The sequence below is a fragment of the Tachypleus tridentatus genome, chromosome 13 (genome assembly GCF_004210375.1).
Source record: "Tachypleus tridentatus isolate NWPU-2018 chromosome 13, ASM421037v1, whole genome shotgun sequence".
In the NCBI taxonomy this organism is placed as follows: domain Eukaryota; kingdom Metazoa; phylum Arthropoda; class Merostomata; order Xiphosura; family Limulidae; genus Tachypleus; species Tachypleus tridentatus.
Genome location: NC_134837.1, coordinates 208,875,873 through 208,900,972, shown reverse-complemented (window position 1 = coordinate 208,900,972; position 25,100 = coordinate 208,875,873). Strand labels below are relative to the sequence as shown.

General features: G+C 35.4%; 1 protein-coding gene across 4 annotated transcripts in view; it reads right to left on the bottom strand.

Annotated features, from left to right (window-relative positions):
• LOC143237963 (purine nucleoside phosphorylase-like) overlaps positions 1–23,295 on the bottom strand; it is a 31,546-nt gene extending 8,251 nt beyond the window's left edge. Inside the window, exons 1-4 of one of the 4 annotated variants that reach the window (XM_076477753.1) lie at positions 23,171–23,295; positions 9,615–9,784; positions 7,411–7,514; positions 5,543–5,718 (exon numbers count right to left, since the gene is read on the bottom strand). In XM_076477753.1, the coding sequence (XP_076333868.1) occupies positions 5,543–5,718; positions 7,411–7,514; positions 9,615–9,784; positions 23,171–23,217 (497 nt within the window). In that variant the 5' untranslated portion in view covers positions 23,218–23,295. Of the gene's footprint in view, positions 1–5,542; positions 5,719–7,410; positions 7,515–9,614; positions 9,785–10,897; positions 11,629–15,465; positions 15,696–16,501; positions 17,029–23,170 lie in introns of those variants that run through there. The other 3 variants (XM_076477755.1, XM_076477752.1, XM_076477754.1) reach the window with 3 other exon arrangements.
• Between the last annotated feature and the right edge of the window lie 1,805 nt (positions 23,296–25,100).

Below are 25,100 nucleotides of genomic sequence, written 5' to 3'. Positions count from 1 at the left end.
TACGGAATAGGCATAGGAGTGATGGTGCTGAAGCAGACATATTTAGCTGCCATGTCTGCAAGCTCATTCCCGCAAATACCAACATGGCCTGGTATCCAGAAAAACTGGATTGAAGTAGCTGCTAATGAGAAATGGGCCAGTCGGTTTCGAATATCAGCGAGAATAGGATGTGAGCTAACGTGTAGCGATTCCAAGGCAAGTATAGAACTAAGCAAATCAGTATAAATAGTGCAGTTGGAGTACTGCTCAGCTGCAATATGATCCAGGGCAAGAGATATGGCATACAGTTCAGCAGTGAACACAGAAGCTGTAGAAGGGATTGTACACGCAACTACTGACCCATAGCAAACCATAGCAGAGCCCACTGAATTACCTGATTTGGAACCATCTGTATAAATGGGAACTGAATGATTGTTTGAAAGATATTCATTGAATAGAAGACGGTACTTCCAATCTGGAGTATCTGCCTTTTTTAGGTGACTGAAAGAAAGGTCACATTTGGGGGCTGTAATAAGCCATGGTGGGATGGGCTGACCTGTGGAATCTGCAATGTTATCCAAGGACAGACCCAATTCATCCAATTGTGCCCGGATGCGAAGGCCAAACGGAGCAATGACAGATCGTCTGTTCTGAAAAAGTACTGCCCACCGAGGAAGGAAAACACATTTCCAGGTGGGATGCTTTGGTAAGGAATGAAGTTTGAAGTATATTGTAAAGATAGTTGCAAACGGCGAAGGTGTAGAGAAGGTTCATGAGATTCAATGTATATACTTTGAACTGGAGAGGTACGGAAAGCCCCAGTGCAGAGTTGAAGTCCTTGGTGATGAATGGGGTCCAGCATCTTTAAGGCCGAGGGTCTGGCAGAGCCATAGACCATTGATCCATAATCGAGTTTCGATCTAATAAGAGCACGATAAACCTTTAACATTGAACAGCGATCTGCCCCCCAACTGGTAGAAGAGAGAACACGGAGGATGTTCAGTGCTCTTGTGCATTTGACCGAAGCTGCTTTAAGTGTGGTATAAAGGTCAGTTTACGATCAAAGATAAGCCCCAAGAACTTGGTCTCCGGGACCACTGGCAGCAAAACTTCACCGATATGAAGTTCAGGATCAGGGTGAATACCCCGTTGACGGCAAAAGTGCATGCATACAGTTTTGGAGAGAGAAATTAAAGCCGTTCGCCAGAGTCCACTTCTGTACACAATTGAGGGCAGTTTGTAGTTGCCGCTCAATATATCTCACGTTTGACGACTGACATGAGATGTGAAAGTCGTCGACATACAGCCCATTCGCAACAGTGAGAGGGAGTTGTTCAGTGATGGCATTTATCTTTATACTGAAGAGTGTAACACTCAATACACAGCCTTGAGGGACTCCAAGTTCCTGTACAAAAGAACGGGAAAGTGTCGAACCCATACGAACTTGGAATCTCCTGTCCATTAAACATTTTTTAATAAACATGGGTAGATGGCCACGTAACCCATATGTATGGAGGTCTCGCAAAACGCCATACCTCCATGTTGTGTCGTAAGCCTTCTCTATGTCAAAGAATATTGATAAAAGATGTTGGCAATTGAGAAAGGCTTCTCTGATAGATGTTTCAAGACAAATTAGGTGGTCTGTGGTGGAGTGCTGTCAACGGAACCCACACTGGGTAGGCGAGAGGAGGTTGTTTGATTCAAGGAACCAAACAAGACGAGCATTAACCATCCTTTCTGATGTCTTACAGAGACAGCTCGTCAAAGCAATTGGACGGTAGTTTGAAGGAATCTTGGGATCTTTCCCTGGCTTAGAAAAAGGTAAAATAATAGCCTGGCACCAGGCATCAGAAACAACATTCTCCTGCCAGATCCGGTTGAAAACAATCAGAAGGACATCAAGAGAAGCAGGAGATAGATGGTGCAGCATGTCACAATGAATATCATCAGGACCAACAGACGTACTGGCAGATCAATGAAGGGCCATTTTTAGTTCCACCAGGGTAAAGGGACAATTATAGTCAAAGAAACAGTCAGTTCGAAAGAAAAGAGGTGATCGCTCTGCCCGAGTCTTGATGGCCAGGAAGGTGGAGGAAGAAGCAGAAGTGCTAGATACCCGGCAAAAGCTTTCACCTAGAGTGTTAGCGATGTTCCGAACATCAGTCACCTACTGACTATGAGAGAGTAAGATTGAGAGGGGGATAGAATTGTAGTGTCCATTAACCTTTCAAATCCTGTCCCATATGATCTTGGAACTGGTGGTAGAAGATATGCTGGTTGTGAAGTTAATCCAAGATTCCTTCTGGCTTTGACGTCTTACCCACCTAGCATGTGCACAGGCCCGTTGGAAAGCAACCCGGTTTGAAAGTGTGGGATATCTACGAAAAGTATACCAGGCCCGCTTTTGAGCCTTCCCTGCTCAGTGGCAAGCAGGATTCCACCACGGACGAGGATATCGTGGAAAACGTGTCGAGGTTTTGGGAATACACTGAGCAGCTGCATGTGTAATACAGTCAGTTACCGCTGCTACACAGTCGTCTATTGATGGCTGATTTACGACGGCAGGATCAAGTTCTGCGAGAGCAGTGAAAGTGGATCAGTCTGCCTGATCAAGCTTCCACCGGGGCACGCGGGTAGGGTGGCATCGACCACGGCCAGTCTCTCTCAAAAGGATCGGAAAATGATCACTGCCTAGTGGATTACTGTCAACCCTCCATGAAAAATGGGAGAATAATGAAGGGGAGCAAACTGAGAGATCAATAGCGGTAAAGGACTGACTAGGTGCATGAAAGTAAGTGGAAGAACCAGTATTGAAAAGAGAAAGATTGTGATGAGAGAGCATCCGCTCTACAGATTGGCCCCTCCTATCAATAATAGCACTTCCCCAGAGGGGATGATGTCCATTAAAATCCCCTAGGATTAGAAATGGAGATGGCAATTGTTCAACAAGAGCATCAAGATCTGATTGATCATATGTCTCTCCATGGGACAGGTACAGAGAACAAACAGTGATGGTATGACCCAAGGAAACACGGATGGCTACAGCCTTCAAGGGTGTGTTGAGTAACAAAGACAGGGTGGGCACGTGTTGATCAACCAATAGTGCCACCCCTCCATGTACTCGACCATCACACAACCTGTCATTTCTGTACAGAGAAAACTGCCGAATGGAGACAGTATCAGCAGTTTTGAGAAATGTTTCTTGTAAAGAAAGACAAACAGGATGGTAGGAAGCAATCAGCGTTTTGATATCATCCAGATTAGAACGTAAACCTCGACAGTTCCATTGTATCAAGGTGGCTATTTTTAAGAACGGGTAGGTGAAGTGGCTGGAGAACCCTTCGGTTTACGACCACGTCTCTTTTCTTTACTGTCTTTAGTCGGAGGAGGTCTATCAACCTCCATGGATCCTGCTCTGGGTCGGGTGGGCAAGTTTTTGTTATTGGAAGGGGAATCCAGTGACTGAGGACGCGAACGAATAATTATTTTGTCTCTTGTGGTGGGAGAAAAAGATGTATCAGAAGAAATGCCTGTATTTGAAACTGAAGGATGTAGATCTTGAGGTTTGTTGGAAGGTATGGGAGGAACAGAGATGGGTGTGGAAGTCGATTCATCAACCTTTTAAACACGGATGTCAAAAGGTTTTTCATTTGTTTTGAAAACGATTCTCTTGGAGGCACAGAGAGATCTGTCTGCACTCCCACTGTAGTTGTGGAATGAAGTGCAGTAGCGTATGTCCGAGATGGAGTTGTGGACAGCAATTTCCGAGCCTCAGGATAACTAATGTTATGTATCGTTTTCAAACGCTGCACCTCTTTTTTCCTCCAACCATTTTGGGCAAGAGTGAAAGTAAGAGGGGTGAGAACCATTGCAATTTACACAATGTGGGTTCATGTCACAGTCATAGGCATCGTGGTCCTTGCCTCCACAACGAGCACATGTCAGGGAACCACGACAAGATGTCTTTGAATGGCCGAATCTCTGACATTGGAAACATCGAAGAGGGTTTGGTATGTATGGCCGAACCCTGCAAATGAGATAACCTGCTTTGATGGTGGCAGGTGCACGTGGTGAAGTAAATGTTAAAACGAGGGTATTTGTTGGCAGTGTAAATCCAACTTTGCAAGTGGAGATGCGCCTCACTGCAGAAACTCCTTGAGTGGAGAGACCAGCGAGAATCTCTGACTTGGGAACGTTCTTCAAATCCCTTTCAACAATAACTCCTCGTGAAGAATTCGAGGTAGCATGGGGTGTAACCTCAATAGATATATCCCCAATTGCCTTTGAATTCAAGAGGAGTTCACTGTGTTGGGATGTGGATGTTTCAACCAATATGTCACCAGATCGAAGTTTCTTTACTGATTTTGGAGAGCCAGCAAGTCCCTCTAATCCCTTTTGAATAAAAAAAGGGGACATTTGCCCTAAAGGTTTTTCCGAAAGAGAATGTAATATAAGAAAATGAGGTACGTGCGTTACTGATGTTGAAGATTGCTGTTCTGAGTATTCAAGACGTGGTCGCTTACCCATTGACTGTTTTTTAACAATTTTATTTAAATTTTTTAGAGGATCCATAGGAAAAAGAAAAAATTTCAGTACCCACTGACCCCACCCGCCATGGAGCCCTACAAGGGGACGCACTACAAGGTCACGCAAGGACAATGCAGCAACGCCAGGGTTTCGTGAGCACTATACCCAAACACCAGCATCAGGCACAATGTCCACAACACCCGTTGAGAACTTCCAACACTGGTACTTGGTTGCCTCTAGCCCAAGTGGACCAGCCGATTGACCCTGGGGGGCCACCGAAAGGCCGCCTGTCTACAGGAATTTGAGGCCAAAGTGGTGTGTTAGGGTTGGACCCCTCAACCACCAGGATCCTCTCCTCCCCTTCACGGGTCGCCACGCACGGCAAACACGTGGGTGGATGTTTAGATCCCAAAGAAGGTAACCAGATAGAACAGAACTTTCCCTGGGAGGTTCCCTCACCACGTACAGGAATCCACACCGAGGGGATTTGAAAAGACAGTCTTATATTCCCCCGATTTTAAATCCAATACAAACAAATTAAGAGGAATAAGTAGGAAAACAAACCCTGATTTTTATTACAAAGTTTAAATCTATTGATTTTTAATGCTCTAACAGCTCTTAACATTTAATCTCTAACTTTTAAAGTATATTACTGCATATATAAATAGTGTTTCATAGAACCCTCTTATCTCTTAGCAAACAGAACCAAGTAGTGACATATGGGAAATGAAAGCAATACTGATTTCTGCTGTTAATACCTTTATACATTATATAGCTGTACGTTCATACTTCCCATGGCCAAGCCAAGTTTTATCTCCAGAAAATTACAAAGAACAAAGGTGTCTTGAAAATCCTAGTGACTTTCTTGGTCTCATGTTATGCATAAAAACTGCACACACGAGAGTAAATAATACATTCTGAATAATACTGTAATAAGGTAGGAATCACAATACGCTTGTATTCAACAGTCGTAGAGACTCATTTCTGATGTGTTAACAGCTTAAAATCTTTGCAAACAATACAAACACAGCTTTACCTGTCATCATTCCTACCACGTAGTGGGTTGTCGCCACCAAATCCTGGAAAGTTGATGTGGTCCTTGATGAGCATGATGTCTCCAACAGTGAAACTCTGATTCAACCCACCTGCAGCATTGGTAACTATCAAAGTCTTCACACCAATCAATTTCATCACTCGTACTGGCATTGCACACTGCAAAGCATAAGGTAATGCGACACACCACTTTATTATTTACATCTTTATTTCAAACTGCAGTGATACATTCCGCACCAACAAAATAACTGCTTCTTAAGTGGCAACAAAGGTAACCCAGAAGAAACAGCTAAAATAAAACTTTCAGGTTGACGTTTTATAAGTTTGTGTCTATAAAAAAACAACACGGGGGTGGTAAATGGGTCCATTTTTAAATGTACAAGAATATAACTATATTAATTAGCAACTAAGATATTAAAATGACACTAACTGGTACTTTATGGGAAGACACATTGTCAGCAGTATGGAAACTACTTTTAATGTTTATCTTGACCTTCTCAGTTCAAGTTAAGTTACACTAAGATACATCACCAAACTAATACAAGTTAAGTTACACTAAACTGTGCTTTTGATATTTTACTCATAATTTCCACTAAACAAAACAGTAGATATAAATGCCAACAAAAATAACTACAGCATTATAATAAAACCTGAAAACAAGGAAATAGTTTACACTGCTATAAGATTGTGAGAAATACGCCATCAACATTTCAGCCAAATTATTTTTCAAGGCAATAAAATATCACTGTGAGGTAACAGACAGAAGTAAAATAATTTAATTAATTAGATTTAATTACAACATATTACTTGACAATACTATTTAGCAACCATTCCCAGAATATTTCTTACACTCATTTCCTTATTTATAACTTAAAATAAACTGTGATTCAAGTGAGATACATTAATCACTGAACAATGAATTTTGACAATGTATCAAGCAATATTCCGGATTTCTTAACAAGTCCATAAATATCTGAACTTTGTTTACTTATCAACAGATTGGAACAACCAGCAAACAGTGAAACTAAAAATCAAAGTGACTATCGGTGCATCCAATGAAACACATTTTACTTAGATTTCAGTTATAAACATTAGAATGCATGGTTTCATCATGACACTTTTTTATAATTCCATTAACATCTAATGAAGTTCAGTCAGTTTTAGAGACTTAACTTGGTCCTAAAGTCATCACAATCTTTGCAATAGAATTATAAAATCCTTAAATAATAAACTAAATGAATAGCATTTGATATACTAATCAATATAAATAGTTTTTAAAGAATATAATAATAGATGAATAATAAAATATATCACATCTTAGAATATGACAAATATAGCATGGTGAGGAGACTACCATTTCAAACCACGTTTCTTAAAAGGGGGGGGAAGAGTGCAGGGTTTTATATCTCTGAAGGTTCAAAAATATATAAAAAGTTATGAGTACCTTCCAATACATTTAAAGAAATTACTTCAAAATCTAGCAGTTTTAAGAAGGGAAGTTTATTTCTTAACACAGACCAGTAGGTCATTTTTTTTTTTTTTATTATAAAACATTCATCCCCCTCCCCTTCTTGTAACTTAATCAAGCTATAAAACCCAGACATCATCTAGAACAGTGGTGTCAAACAGGTTTGTTTTCATAATCACCAAAACTGTGGAGAATGAGCTGTAACATTTTTGTCACATGACAATATTTACTATCAAATAACCTTTCATAAGAATATACATGTGTGAAAACAGCTGGTATGGGTAGCAAAAGCTCTATGTAGAGGAGTGAACAATGTTTCGACCTTCTTCAGTCATCGTTTGATATATATTTCACACAGAACCTAAGTTAAATAAATAACTAACCTTCCAAACAGAATAACCTTCATACACGTGAAACCGTCCTTGCATACAGACCAGTGATCTTCCATTTAATTTGCCAAAAACAAGCCGACCCGGATGCCCAGGTACTAGAAATAAAACAAACAAGATATTTATAATGTCATATAATTGTGATAGAAATACCTACATAACATTTATAATCCTATTGACCATACAATCTCTTAGGAATCAACACATGAAGTTAAGGTAGTTCATACAGTTATTGAAACTGCTAGCACAAAGATCTTCCATTAATCAAATATATATAGTCATATATAACATTTGTTCATTAAGTCAACAACAAAAGTAACACCTCAACTCCTCCAAGCCTATTTGGCCAATCCTAACTAAAATTGGTAAGTAAACACTATGAACTACAGGGAATGTCCAAAGGAGGTGAAAATTGTACTTCATTCACTTTCTATTTTGTAAAACCGTTTGGTTCATTACTCCAATGTTTGAATATCCTGAGGAGATTCAACTTCCAAGTACAAATGTTACTGGATAGTTTCTCAAAGAACCATGCTTTTCTTATGGTCAATGAGATGCAAGGTGTTCAAGTGTGGAATCACCTCAAAATCTTTATTTGTTGGTAAATGGAAAGTAAACTAAAAATATTGTTTATTAAGAACCTTTGTTATTTTAAAATTTTCATACAAAGTTTGTGTTCAAGTCATTACCTTAAAATACATGATTGCTGTTAAACTTATTGTTTTAATGAAGTTTAAATATTCCCTGTAAAATGATGGGAATTTCAACTTGTGTGTGTGTGTGTGTGTGTGTGTGTGTGTGTGTGTGTGTGTGTGTGTGTGTGTATATACTTAACATACAGTTCTGTCTATATATATATATATACATTTCTATATATATATATATATAGAGATTATTTTTCTGTTGAAACATTCCAGGAAAATATATGAATTTAAAATTTCATTGTCATCTGTATTTTTCCATCAAATGTTAGGGCTACAGTCATGTGAAAAAGTTAGGACACCCTATGAAAGCCTGTGTATTTTTGCAACATTTTTGGATATATAGATATTTAACCTCAATTTTAACGATACTGACAGATTATGGGAATATAATTAAACAATTGAAACTGAAGAAAAGACTAAGATCCTCTGTAAATGTAATCCTACAAAAATGCATATTCTAACTGAGGAAAAAGTTAGAACACCCTACCCCCTAACAGCTAGTGTTACCCCCTTTGGCTGAAATAACTGCAGTGAGACGCTTCTTGTAGCCATCTACCAGTCTCTGACATCGGTCTGAAGAAAGTTTGCCCCACTCCTCAATGCAGAATTCTTCCAGCTGCGAGATGTTTGAGGGTTTCTTGCATGTACAGCCCGTTTCAAGTCACCCCACAGCATCTCAATGGGATAAAGATCTGGGATTTAACTCAGCCATTCCAGGACTCTCCATTTCTTAGTTTTCAGCCAGTCCTTGGTGAATTTACTGGTATGTTTTGGGTTGCAGGGTCCAGTTCTGCTTCAGCTTTAATTTTTGTACAGATGGTCTCACATGATCCTCAAGCACCCTGATACACAGCAGAATTCATAGTGGATTCTATGAGTGTGAGCTGTCCAGGTCCTGCTGCAGCAAAGCAGCCCCAAACCAGGACACTTCCACCTCCATGCTTCACAGTTGGTATGAAGTTCTTTTCCTGAAATGCTGAGTAATGATCTTCTAATCATGTGCACCTGGTGTGATACACCTGTGTGCAAGTTCAGCTATTTTAAGTGGGAATAAATGTGGGGGTGTCCTAACTTTTTCCTCAGTTATAATATGCATTTTTGTAGAATTACATTTACATTAGATCTTGAAAAGTCTTTTCTTCAGTTTTAATTGTTTAGTTATATTCCTATAATCTCTCAGTATTATTAAAATTGAGATTAATTATCTATATATCCAAAAACGTTACACAAATACACAGGCTTTCATAGGGTGTCCTAACTTTTTATCAACTATATATATAAACGAAACACTAAAAAAATATCTTTTAAAAAGCTTCTTTACAGTTCATTAAACATACTTTTATGTTTGTGTGTTTTATTTATACATTTTGAACTGACAGCAATAAACCTTCTAATGTACTTTTACACTGTTTCATTTCTGTTAATCACTTCCCTGAACAAAATATATTTAAATTCTTATTTACACATACACATGCAGTAGGTGCTGAAATTTACCTGTGCTAACTGGAAAATCAGGGATATCTCTATAAGGAAAGATTTCTTTTTCTTGTAACATATCAGCCAGTCCACCCATGCCAGTACCACAGATGATACCAATGTCGGGTCTTTGTTTGGTTCGATCCAAAAGGAACTTTGAGATAGATTCAATCCTCTCATAAGTATATCTGTTAAATGAATGAAAAGTATTTCAATCTTGTGAACACAATTAGAGCATACTGCATGTATGAATATAAAAACCAGCCAATCAATTCCATATATCCATTGAGGTATCTAAAAAATCTAAAATGTAAGCTTTACACTTGCTACCAAACAATATAGCAAAATCTTAAAGTTTACCACACATACACAACTAGCCACAAAGCCAAAAACTGATAACTTGAAATGTTAATTTGATCATTAACTCATCAGTGTCTGTGAAACTACCATGTTCACTCAGCTCCTATTATATATTTATTACCTTTAGCAGTGAAAGACAAATATATGAAACTGCAGTATATAGTCAGAGTTTATAAAGAAACGTTGTCAAAATAGCAAAAGATTTCATTATCTACCATCAAGTTCTCTTTCTTTCCAGGTGCAAGAAACCAGAATACAGAGAACAGTTTATATCGATTCTGACATTAGATTATAAATTACCATTTGCTGTCCTTAAACAGAGGTCAGGAGTAACAATCTCTAGTTTTTTTTTAAATAAATTTTCTTGACTTCTATAGAACAGTTTTGTGAAAGCTCAAGTTTGATTGAATACACCTCATAAGTTTGCTGTGTTACAATTCATGTGTGCACACTCATAAACCTATAGAAGAATTAATGATTCTGGAAATCAGTTCAGTGCTTAAATGATTGAGAATATTGAGCATTTTAATTATGTTTATTTTAGTAATTTGCTGATCTACATATTTTATTTAACAAATTAACTCTTTCACATAATCTAAATTTCCTCTTCTGCCATCTGTTGTCCACGACTAGAGTTAATTATAGGGAATTTCAGACTGAGTATTTTATTCCAGCACAAGTAAATAAACACGCAAAAAAAAAAAAGTGTGTGTGTGTGTGTATATATATATATACTCATGTTATAATCACTTACTGGGTGGTTGTAATGCAATATGACTTAAGACCACAGATATAAAATATGAGAGCAAATTATATTGGTTTTTCATTTTTCAGTCCCTAATTCATATCCTATTAAAAGGTTAATGATAACTAAACATTTTACAAAATTGCCTGTTATAATTAATATCCTAATATTGAAAATATTTTCTTAAAATTCTTACCCATTCCTTTTCATGAGATTATACAATGTTTATGTAGATATAAATTTTTTGGTAGACTGAATGGCATCTTTTTGTTAACTTATTGAACTTTTAATACACTTTAAAGACTGCCAAGTTCAATCGGATAAGCAGTTTAGAATACTTAAATGTTATTACAGCTTAATAAGATGACGAGATACAGTATTAACAGATAAAATTTATATTAACTCGTTTGCTGCCAAATTATTACTTTTAACTATGCTGATTGCCACATTCTTGCCACTGCAAAAGAACATAAATATGAAATTTTCAGAGTTTGTTTGGAACGTATGTAGTAGAGTAGCCAGTCCTGTTTTAACATTTCACTTTCTTCCAGAGCTTTCCACTGCTAATGGGCATCCTGTTCTGAATTGGTCGATGGTTCGGGTTCAGGTGGAATTCCTGAACTGCTTTCTCGGGGACATTCTTCGGAACGGAGGTAGCATTTCCACGTAATTTCCCCGATCTTCCCCTTGGTAATGTAACAACACCCCCTCGTGGTTTAACTATCCCTATTCCCTTGATTGCTTCCAACTTGCTTTGTGTGCTTGGTTTACTTTCTTCACCACTCTCTTCAGTCTTCTTCTGAGATTTCTTACTCAAAGCAATCACTCCCCGAGTCCGAAGCTTGCTGAATTATTTCCAAAACTCGAGATGCAGTGAATGATGAACGCCTGCGCGAAGCCATCTTTGAAATTATTCAGTTTATCGCGTCCCTGAAACAATACTAATCACGTGATCAGGTTTATGAATATTAAAGTAGGAGCTTCACATTTGCCCGTAATGTGCTGCTATCTATTGAATAAAGAAGACACTAAAAATTCGATTATAGTCGCAAATGGTACAAAGCTGCAGGATCAACCCACAGTCGAATTTGATAGCAAATGAGTTAATGATTTATGTACAAAATATAATAAAAATAATCTCTGAAATTTTGCACAATATTTTAATGAAAAGCATTACTTTGTTTCAGAGATTTGGAATGTTTCATATTTTATTTTTTAATAATAATTTTAATTGAATTTGTAATTTATTAAGTGTTACAATTTTGAGAACTTTTAACTTTATGAGGCCCATAATGTTATTTTAGACGTTACAGATTATACTTCCAACAAATGTTTTTAATCAAAAACAAAACTATACACATAGTTTTCACCACACACAAATGAAGCGGTACTCTTAATTGCCATTATAATTAATTCCGTTACTATTTTAATTTCACTTTGTGCTAGTCCATACATAGTAATAACCAATCACAGAAATCACTAATAGCTAATTTAACAATTCAAAATTAATTTAATCTTCATATACAATATTTCAGCTTACTAAATAATGGCTTAATATCAGACATATGAAATAAATGTAATTACCAATGCAAATTTCAAAATAATTCCCATGATGCCTCCAATGGGTATATTTCTATGCTTAAACTTTTTTTTTAATTAAATCAACGAAACAAACAAACATCCAATCAAATGTCAAGAATGGCAAAATTGAAAAAAAATAATTATTCACATTTTGAAGAATGTCAATATAAAAGGAATGACACTAAAGAAGTGCCTAAGAATGGAAAACAAGTGCTCCAAAAACAACTATTTGTTAGCTAAAGCAGCAGGAAAAACAACATACACACACATAAAAGTGTGAGATAAAAACATTAAAACTCACTTGCTACATTCATCAGGTTCAGACCTAATAAAAAATATTCAATACACTATCAATACTTTATGGAATATGCTGGCTCTGAATAGTTTAAGAATTTTTATTAGGGCTAAGTTCATTTTATGTCAAAGTATAATGCTATCATAAAAACTGGTACTGCTTTACATGCAACTGGCTACAAATGTATTGTGTATAAACTAAATATTTATATATGAAATTCCCTCAGGGTTGTTTTAACTGTAAGATAAGAAGCAAAGAGGTGTAATAAATAGAGTTCAGTCAAACTAGACTGAAACTCTGTACTAGAACCCTTATCTGTTTTGATACATGTTAACAAAAACTGAAATAGTAATTGTCAACAAACTGGCCAAATTTACTGATAAAGTTTTGAGTGTATTCCAGAACCCTTACTTGTTTTGTTATACATTAACAAAAATTGATAAGGTAATTGTAAACACATTGTCTAAATTTACTGATAAATGTTTAGCTGTATACAAGGACCCTTATTTGTTTTGATATACTTTTAAAAAATATTGATAAGATAATTGTCAACAAAATAGTCAAGTTTGGTGATAAAGTTTTGGGTGTTGGTGGATGAAAAGAGGTTGCCATTGTTTAACAAATGTATTTTAATCATTTAGCAAATTGGGGAATGAATGGCAGGTGTTATTTAATTATGCTAAGTGCATGTGAACTTCCTTAATTTAAACTACAAGTATCATCTCAACAGTGTTATGGACAAATAGGATCATACTGTTTTAGTTGATCAGTCTCTTCAGCCTTTCAGACAACAATGTTCTTATTAGTGGAAAAGTAAAAAGGATTTGTGATTGTATTTATCGGAATATTTAATAAGAATGAAATGAGATCATTGTTTCTTCACACAGATCTCTGTTTAGGCCTCATTTACAGCACTTCACTTTAAACTGGATATTGAGTTGTTGGAAATGATGAAAAATAGTTATTAATATTATCCTTTGGATGAAAGGGCTGTCATACACAAGCAGGTTGAGGTCTTTAAAATTATTTTCCCTTGAGAAAAGAAAGGTTAAAGAGAATCCGAGTGAAATGTTTAAAATTATAAAAGAAATAAGTAGGATTCATGTGTCATCTTTTTTAATATTTAATGGTAAGAGTGGTATGATTATGGAATACAGGAGAGAGGTACCAGTGTTTGAAGTATTTTAGGAGTTAATGCTATATACAAGAATATAAAAGTGTTTGATGAAATAAATGGGGCAGCTATAATTGGGCAAGGGACTCCCCGTCCTTCAAATGTTGTTATTCACTGAGTAAAAGTAATTATTTATTAACCTGTGATATCTTGTGATAATTTCTCTCTTTAGGATAATGTAGAAATATTCTTCTACAAAATTTTGTTTCATTCAAAAGTAAACAGTAAAAGAGACAATGGTATGTGCTCATGTAATATTAAAACTGAGTAAATTCAATAATAATATTTCAAAAATTACATACAGCTTTTAGTGTATTTGTTTCCAAAATATTTAACTTCTGTTTGATTCTGGTTTTACCATATGACAAAGTAGACAGTAGTATATACATTTAACTCTTTTAAAAACGTCATAGCAAAAGACAACCTCAAACAAGAGTTCACAAAAATTCAAAGTTCAGATAAGATATGCTCAAGTTACAGAAAACTCCCCTTGGTTTGCCTATTATACAATACTATGCAGCCTCTTACCTATAGGCTAACATATTATGCATGTGTAAGAAATAAACAACAAAACTTTGCCTAGATTACCAATATATTTATGTTTAAACTTTCATATTGATCACTCTATATCAACAGGATGAAATTGTTTTGTTTTTTTCATCAAAATGTATCCATAAACATACATCTGTGTGTGTGTGTGTGTGTGTGTGTGTGTGTGTGAACGCACTAACTGAAAAAGATGCAAAAGCAGAAGCAAAAATCAACAAGGAAAAACATTTAGAAAATCACCAAACTGTAACTGTTTACATAAACATCTAATGTATAAACAAGATGAAACTGTTGAATACAATCTCTTTTTATTAACCACTTGAGCTGTTTATTACTGTAACAGAAATGACTAGAAACGTTGTTTTTCTAGGTACAAAAATAAGCACCCATTTCGACACTGGAATACTTGCCTCTGTGTTTTACTGTTAAGTTTTGTTGTTTATTCTACGCTGATGTTTATAAATTTTTGTGAAACAGTCATTTCGGTAACATAAAACAAAACCACAAGCGTCTTATTCGTGTTTCGTCAATTCACTAGGTTCTCTTTATAATTTGTAACAAATTCATTTTTCACTCGAGTACGAATTTTTACGATGTGTAAAATCGATTGGTAAGCGTAAAATTAAAAGATTTAATATTGACCTTATTCGATAAAACATGGCATGCATATTACCACACCAGGGATTAACTGATCAAGCGTACATAATTATATTTGTAGTAACTCTACCATATAATAAAACAATCTCATACAAGCTACAGCTCAAGGACGCTAATCCGTAAATTAGAAGTATTATGCTAATATCTAAAATTGGCGATCTCACACTGCAGTACACAACGTCATAGGTTTGCAGTGTAAAGCTATCTTTCTCAGAGTCGATCTAGGTCGCTTGAAACTCCAGTTACTGCAGTAACACCAGTACTATTATCAGTAAATTCTACAGTAGGAACGTGGTAATTACTACTAGCGTAAGAACTAAAGACTAATATACGTTTATATGCTATACATAAAATGTGGCTACGTAGCTTTTGTTCAAAAGTTCCCGACAATTAACGTGTGACACAGCGACATCACTTACATACTAATTAATTACAAGTTGCATTCACAATGTATGAAGAGTTCTAATTTTCCCTAGAACAAACCAGATTAAGTAAAAACAAAACATACCCATCGATAACATCTTCTATGGATTCTTTTCGAAAACTTTTAACGCTAGACATGTTGGTACATTTACCATAAAACACGCCACGAGTAATGTACAGTTAAAACGAAGACTATTTAAGTTAATCATACAACAACATACAACGTGTGGTTACACTTAGGATAACTACTATACCGCGAGGAGCGAATAAGTTATATACATCTGTCTACTTTGAAAACATGTCATAGTACCGCCACCTGTGTGTGGCTGGAAATGTAATGGGTATCCTTCCACCGATCTTACTCATTTTTGACAGTTATAGGATTGACTTGATGTTATAAACTTATCTGGCTGTTTTTCACTTTTCATATACAGAAACCCTGTAATTTGAATTAACGAGTTTTTCAAATCTCTCTATTTCTACGTAGTTCAGGTATTTTTCCCGCCTTTTACTAGCCTGGTTAAAGGATTGGTTATTTAAAACTAAAACCGTTCGAAATAAAATGTTAACTTTCCTTTTTTTTTTTTATCTTTCTGTTGAAAAATTACAATTCCCTTTCTGTGAAACTACGACCGTATTTACACTTTGCACGACGCGTTTTTGTATTTAAACATTGATATGTAGCAAATAAAATATTTTTGAAACATTTATTAGTGACAGTCAATGAAGTCGTTAACTTTACACTGACAGTTTGGTGATGTTTATTTAATAAGGTACTTACACATAACTTAAAACATTTTTGTTTTACTACACCCCTCCGACCCAGTGGTACAGTAGGAGTTTCTTCGAACGTACAACGCGAGAAACTGGTTTTCAATAGATGGCGCGAGTAGAGCACAGATAGCCCATTGTGTAACTTGTGCTTAACTTTAAAAAACAACAAAACGTTTGGTTTTTGCTCGCGCTTCCTTTTTATAAAATAGGAGATAAATTTAAAGTGACTTACACTTTGATAATGTTTGTATGGAACACATTCATCGCTTTGTTTAATAATATAATAGATTCATAATTTTTCATTTACCGTGGTTTCCTACATGATGGTAGATAAACTGAATGAATACCTGTAGTGGTTGAAGAGTTGATACGTTGGTAGATAAACTGAATGAATACCTGTAGTGGTTGAAGGGTTGATACGTTGGTATCTGAATACGTCGAAGCTTGCGTCCTGCGAATATCACGTTAACTCTAACAAAGTAGATACGAGGATGTTTAATATGATACGATAGCTACAAATCTAGCTAGAAGATGGCATAGTGCAGTCAACTATAGGATGGAGAGGGTAGATGGTTTATCAATTTTAGGTAAATTAAGTTTGATAGTTTTTAGTAGGAATGGGCCAGACGTTCAACACGTACAATATAAATTAAAATCACAAAGACACTACAAACAGCATGTAAGCAAAACTTCATGAGCACTTTACCCACACTGTTGACTAGTAAAAAAAAAAAAAACAAGTGCAAAGTAACAAGCCGCCAAAGTTCAAGAGAAAATTGGTATGGTGAAAACAAAGATATTAGTTATAATTTGTTAATTTTACTATCTAACTGGTTGGCTAACGTTGTTGGAAAGACAGCCCTCTTCTGCCTTCACTTTATGCAGATCTAAACGCACTAGATTTGATTATGCTACCTTGTTTAAAAGCGTTTTCCTTGTAATTTTGGCAATAATAATAACTATTTTGTAACATTAGTAACGAGTTAACAATACACGAGTAGTCATATTCTCTCATTACAATCACGCCCTATAAGTCTCAAAGTAACAACCCGCCCTCATATGACGTGCAATATTTCTTACGCGCAAGCGCTACGTGATCAGCATGCAGCTGTATCACTTAAAAAAAAGTGCACTATGTAGATTCTCTAAATCTAGGTTCTAATTATGCTTTGCCCTTTGAAAGTGCAGTGTTCAATTCTATGCACCTGACTTGAAGATTGTGTTGAACAAATCAGTCCTATCAAAACAGTCGATGTCTAAGCTACGAGTCTCCAACGTGAGGACAAATGCTTTCTCTGCCAATGTCTGACACAGCTTTGCTCGAGCAATTTAGACTTAAAAAAGACTGATAGATTACATAATTTACCTTTGCATTGTTTTCAAGCTAAATGTGATATATTGACATCTAGATTGTACTTGAAACAGTGCGATTTTTAAGATGTCTTTCAAGGAAATAATTGATAAAAAAGGAGAAAATTTTACGTTAATAACCTTGAAAAAAGATCTGTTGAAGCAAAGAGAATATTTCTACAATAAATGAGATCAGAAACAGCCGAAACAAGGTTTGTCATTTGTCCAGCCAAAGTAAGGACTGCCACCCTGGCTATATGAAACAACAACAACAAATATATCAGTAAAAACCAAGGAAATGTCAAAGGATAGCTGTAAGAAAAGCTAAATAAGGATAGGCCTAGTGCCATGCAAGTCTAGATTTAGTTTGAAAACAAAAAAGCTACGAGACAATTGTAAAAAATTTAAATGATAAAATTAGGAAGTAGGAGTGAGAGCATTGGAAGTAGGGGAACAAGAAAGGAATGGGCGGGTTAACACTGCAACATTTGGTAGCTTTTGACTATTTCTACTTCGTGTTTTACTGTGTTACTTTGACCCATTTATAGACTTGAATTCAGTAGTTAACCTTTTCTAAGTACTCAACAAGTTTAAAACTTTCAAAAATCAATGATTTTGATACTATTATTTTGGTTCACTCTTTATCAGTAATACAGCTATAATGTATCTCATAATTAAAGTATGACTATTGAAGCTTCTTGTCTCACATCCAATACTAAACACCCCTCTTATAATGTCATACATTTCGTTAGGATCACGTACTTTGACTACATACATGTATCTGTACTTGGTTGCTAAAATTAAGTTTACAAAAGAAATATCTGGTTGTATACATCTTTTATTTAATTAGAAGTAGGAACGGGTTGAATGATGGCCACATATCCACTTAGAGACAAAAGTGTTATAATGTTATCTCGCCTACACCGACCTTGTTTCCTTACTTTCTGACGCTCTCATTCTTACTTACTTCGTTTTTTATTTAAACAATTTTTACACTTGTATAATATAGACCACGTGTATGTACATAGTGTGGTGTCTTGTTATTTGATGCCAGATGGTTAAGGCACTCTACTCATCAGCCGAGAGTCGCGGGTTCGAATCCCCGTCACACCAAACATACTCGTCCTTTCAGCTCTGAGGGCGTTGTAATGTTCCAATCAACCCCACTATTCGTTGGTAAAAGAGTAGCACAAGAGTTGGCGGTGGATGTAGCTGCCTTCACTCTACTTTTACGCTGCTAAATTAGGGATGGCTAGTGCAGATAGCCCTCGTGTAATTTTGCGCGAATTTAAAACAAACAAGAAAGCTCCGGCGGGAGAGTGATATTGTTGTGTGTTGGGCAGTCTGTAGAATCACAAACGGATTGTATTATATGACACTACAAAAGTATGGTTACGAAAAACACTGAATTCCGGTTGTTAAATAATTAATTAATTTTTTATAGTTAGTTTTGAAACGTTGGACTTAGCTTTAATTTAAGGTGCTGGATCCCTGATGGACTGTTTAACAATTTTAATGTTTGTTTGTTTTGACTCAAAGTTACACAATAGACTATCTCCGCTATTGTCGACCAAGATGAATCGAACCCCAAACGTTACCGTTACAGGTTCTTAAATTTAACGCCGATTCACTGAGAAAATGTTTTATTTTAAAAACTGTTTTCCATAATTACTTTGTGGGAAAGTTAATTAGTTTTAATTTATGAGTTTTATTTCACAGTATTCGGCGGTTTTCATACTGTAACTAATTAGTATATACTATTTGAGGCAATAACGATAACACATGATTATCAACACTGGCCAATGTTAAACATAAGTATTGCATTTGTGCCAGAAAAGATTTGTTTGTTCGTTTGTCGTTAGGTATTATTCAGCTTAATGATTTCATTTGTCATTTTGCTTTTTATCTACTGTCGTGTCTCCTGTGGCACGGTAATAAGTTACATACTTCCAAGGCTAAAACCTGAAATTCGACTGACTGTGGTGGGTTGTTTGTTGTTAAGTGCAAATCAACGCAATGGGCTATCTGTGCTGTTACCACTACAGCTATCGGAAACACCACCAATCTATTGTCCAAAAGGTATGCCCACCAGTTTATATAAATTTCATTACTCAGTAAACGTGTTGGTGTTTTTTCTAAGTAGAAAAAATATTGTTGTAACGTAGTTTTTTGTTAGATAGGTTCTTTAAATTTTCTGATGAAAATGAAGTCCAGCCTACGTAACGATAAAAAAAAAAATTGTTCACTTCTTTGCTAACGTTCCTACAAACTTCCTTCATTTGTTGAAATCTCGGAGGTCACTTTATAGTTTTGCTGACTGTACCATATTAACGAAAAAATAATGCTTATTCAGCGCTAACAAAAGCATTCTCTGACTGATCAGAAACTACTTTAAAAATAAGCTCAATTCTATGTTTCACTGGCCTTCGTATTTACAACCTACTTATCGAATGTACTATGAAATTTGGCGTAAAGATTTCACGAACTTTCTATGCTTATATTATTTTTAATTTTGGATCTTAACGTCGTGCACCCTCTAGCTAAAATCTAAATCAGAGCACTGAAAGTTTAGGTTATAAACGATATACAGCAAAAGATACACAAAATACTATTTTTTGAGAACACTTATTAAATAAAATTTCGCCGTTCCACTTAAGTCCATCTGGCATGACTAAGTATTTAAGGCACTCGACTCGTAATCTGAGGGTCGCGGGGTAGAATACCCTTCGCACCGAACATGCTCACCCTTTCAGCCGTGAGGACATCTGATGTAACGGTCAATCCCACTATTCGTTAGTAAAAGATTAGCCCAAGAGTTGGTAACACATGGTGATGACTAGCTGCCTTCCCTCTAGTCTTACACTGCTGAATTAGGGACGGGTTAGCGCACGTAGTCCTCGTGTAGCTTCGTGCAAAATTCAAACCATTTAAGCCAACCGATGTTATAATGGTATCGGTAAAGAAAAATTTAATTACAGTAAAGCAAACTGGCAAAATTACAAATAGGAACTAGACAACCTTTTACCTAATAAAGTTATAAAAGAAGTTAAAACCCATATTGAACTGGATAACTACTGTCAAACAATTACGGAATGCCTTCAGAAAGCAGCCAAGATAACAATACCAAAAACAACACATGGAAACCCACCATGGAAATAATCACCCTAATCAAAAAACGATGACAATTAAGAAGACAGTACATGGTAACAAGAAACAGTGAAACAAAAACGCAAATAAGCCATATAAGAAATCACATCAGAACACAAATAAAACAAGATAAATGCGACAAACACAGACACAAAGAAATATCCTCTACTTGAACATAATAACACTATAGCACACACAAATAAAGAAATAGCCGAAGCTTTCAAAGATCAACTTCAAAATACTTTTAAAACTCACACTGATCCAGATATGGATGTATATTTCTACAATAAAGTCACTAATCACATATTAAACAATAAACAACAATTTGAACCAATTTTTCCAATAAACATAACTGAGACAAACACAAGACCTATTACAGACTATGAAAACACGTTACTAACAAATGAAATATCCCTTCAAGAAGTACTCGAAGCAATAAAAAACACAAAAAACAAAGCTCCAGGTGAAGATGAAATACAAGCTATCCTTCTAAAAAATGACACTCCGAAACTGTTTGACCACCTAAAAACAATTTTAACCTATCTCTATCCTCAAGACACATCCCAGTTTCTTGGAAGCTTGCTAATATATTAATGTTCCATAAAGAAGGAGAGCCAGCAAATAAACCTAATAGCTACTGACCAATCAGCCTAACCAGCCGTATAGGCAAAATTCTCGAAAGAATCATCAGTAATAGACTCTCGACATTCTTGGAGATAACAACAAAATTACCAAAAGAACAAAATGGATTCAGGAAATTTAGACAAACGACTGACCACTTAGTCAGATTAACCGAAACCATAATAGATAGCTTCAATAAAAAAGAATGTACTGTCGCTTACTTCCTTGATATCGAGAAAGCATTCGACACTGTATGGCACGATGGTCTAAGGTTCCGAATGAATGAAATGGAACTACCACGAGGAATTATTCGCTGGTTATCTAACTTTTTGGAAAATAGAAAATGTAGAGTAAATGTTGAAGGAACATTTTCTGAATACTTTACTCCACAAGCTGGTGTCCCTCAGGGAGGGGTGGTTAGCCCTATACTCTTCATCATGTATGTAAACAATATGCCACTGAGGGATCATACACAATTCATACACAAATATTCGATCACACCAACCGTACCAGATAGACACCTACATATTACAATAATGTACTTTAATAAAAACTGGATGAAAAACGAATTACTATGTGAACCAGACAGGTACCTCATACATGATGAAGCTAGGCCTAAATATCTCTCCCCAGTTAATTTACATTTTAAACATAAAAATAAATAAATATATTAAGAAAGTAATAATGATAAATATTAAATAATAATAATAATAAAAGTGCCACCAACAAACTTGACGTTCTGCTGATAGAGTAAAATAATAACTATATGTGTGCCACAATACATGGACATTGCCCTGAAAAGAATCAGAATAATATACAGTTCAATAATTACAAATACCAATACTGCAAGACCATAAGTACGGGGAGGAGGAAGAGGTCATAGAGAACCTGACCCTCCAGGGTATGAACATTTCTTACTCAAACACCGAGAGAGAAAGAGTTATTTATAATGGTATGTCTTCTGCACCTGACACTCCTGGGTATCTACAATTTAACATACCCAAATACCCACAAAGAAGTGAAGTATAAAAATATTTTAAAAATAAAAAATGTTGTTTTTGGATTACAACCTTTACTGACTGGTTGATTTTGATCCATAAATGAAAATATTGTAGTCTTTTGTAAGGCGAGGAGAGATTTTGGAGCGTTACAATTATTTAGTAGATTTAAATCTATAAACAACGATTCTCATATAGTCTTATTGTTTAAATTCCCTTTAAAACCAATTTTGCAGTGTCAATTATAACGTTTATCTTAATCCACAAAAAAAGATCCCAATATATTGTTTTCACTGTTTAGATTACTTTAAAAAAACAAAGATTTGTTTGTGGGCTGTATTGTTTAATATATATATATATATATATATATTTACTCACTAAAAAAGTAACAATTCTTCACTCTAAACTCTCAGACAAATAATTATGACGACACTTTATACATATATTACGTAAGATGTAAGTAGAGTTAAATAAATAACCGTCAATTGTGTTTATATATACATATTGCACAAAGGATGTTTTCTGAAAACGTTTGACTACAATATTACAAAATTTGCTACATACAGTTAAAAATCTTATTACCAATGGTAACCAGCTTTTCTTTTAAATAGCGTAGCTTATATACATTGTTGGCCTTCAGATTACCCCCATTATAAAACGTGTCCAAGCCTATAGATACGAAAATTACATGCATTGTGCACTCTAGAAAAAAAAAAAAGAGAAAAAAAACAGAAAAAAAAAGGAAACATGACATTCAGTCTATTGTGTTGAGTAAGAAAGATGGCTTTCAAAGATCCTGAGATAATATTACTACGTTAACTGATAATCCAACTTCAAACAAACGCTTAGGCTGGATATAATAGTTTAGGTTTAGGCTTAGACTAACTATGGAATATTTACCTATTACGAATATCAGAATAATATGAATCTCCTGGAACTGGATCCATCTCTTTATCTCTTTGTCATTCGTCTCTAAATGCTACTCTACGTTCAAATCAATTCAAAACTGCTTCGCTCTGAGAAAAACCTGTATTTTAGTTTGTTTCCGCCTGTAATAAAGGAGGGGCTACTCTGTCCTTTGTGATTGGTTCAGCGATTTTGCTACCCCTTAACATTTAGGGTGTCCCAAATCATATAAAGATCTAGTTAACGTGTGGGCGCTTTTTGTTTCCCATTTCTAGAGGAATAATGATCTATTGACAAAATGTTATGTTTTGAGGACCGGTAGAACAGAATGAAGTATTTTCATAAATATCGAACATATCGCGTAATGCTAAAAGTGAAGGTAAAAATCTATTTAACACGTGTAATTATCTATAAGAGAAATGTAATTTAAATTTTTAAAAAAAATTATTGATTTTTTACACAGAAAATATCGTAAGTTACAAAAAAATCTCTAAAATATTATTTTATACAACAAATTATCTTTTTTTTTACAAGAATCTTTACGTCATTCTTACAACTGTCTTTGTTAAAAAGCTGCCCTTGATGGTGAACCACATGGAAAACATCTCGACTTTTCCTCTCATTAGGGGTTGTCATTATATAATACTTAACTAGCTTAATAAATATTTTGGCAGAGTCGTTCGTCACTTTTAGCTGTTTAACTTTTTGCGCAGAATTTTTCATAAGTTTCACATTTCTCGTCTTCAAATGTTGATTTGCTTCCAGTTTCCCAAGTTTCTAGTTTACTCCTTCCAATTTCAAAATGGCGTAAAAGAAGATAAGACTCAGGTGAAAACAGCTCAAATAATTTAGTACCTGATTCCATTTTAATTTTTTGGGTGTTAGATTTCTTCTGAGAAAATTCATCAGAAAGATTATACTAAAGAAGGAATTGCAAGATAGCTAATCTGTTTTCAGATGGAAGAGTTTTAACACTAAGAGATAAGACAACCAGCTAAGAAGTTAGGTACGGTATGTCCCGTCTTTAACTTTCTGTCATTCCCACTGCCACATCTCTAAACATCAGACTACGTCTGAGATCTTAGTACATTTTTAAAATCTTGAGATCTTGAGCCGGAGCTTGAACTGATACGCGACTTTTAAGGTACCACAAGACATGGAAGCATGAAACAAATAGAGTAGTTGTAAACCATTTCTTATCATATGATGAAAGGCAATTGTTGAAGTTCTGTGTCATAAAAATTACAATAAGATAGATGGCATCTGTCACTAATCTAGCTTCATGACAAGGACCAAGTTGGTAAAATTTAAAACTGGGCACATCTCTTCCCAAGAAACACGTTACAATCTAGCAAAGATACGTGCAATCTCCACTATGAAATGTGTCTACTCTGAGTGCGTGGTTACAAACCTTAGACTTTTCTGTGCTAGCTAAAATATCTTAGAATCAGTTTGAATCAAGCGTCAAAGAAACTTGGTAAGATTTTCCATCTTATTTACATCATGGCATATTTCAGGCCAAATTTGTTTCAAAACTTGGTAAATTTTCCTCCTTAGGCCTTTATTCTTTTACCCTGTCAAAGCCTCCATCACGTAGGAAATGTGTACCTCATAAATGTGATGACGGCACATGAGTCACATTAAAGGATTTTCCAAAATTCTTATCAGACTGGCAATCGCTCTTTGTACTGACCTGTGTTGTATGAAGTGATGTCGCAACAAACTGTCATGATCTGATCTGTGATATAATATTTAAGAAGGTTGTAAAGGCTATTCATGACATGTTGAAGAAGGTATTTGGATTATTTTTAGAAGTAAATCAACTAAATCTAAGAATGGAGTAGTACCACTAACAACAAGATTCTCAACACCAACTATAAGTTTTCTTTCCTATTCCAATTCTCTCACCATCTTTGTGTCGAAG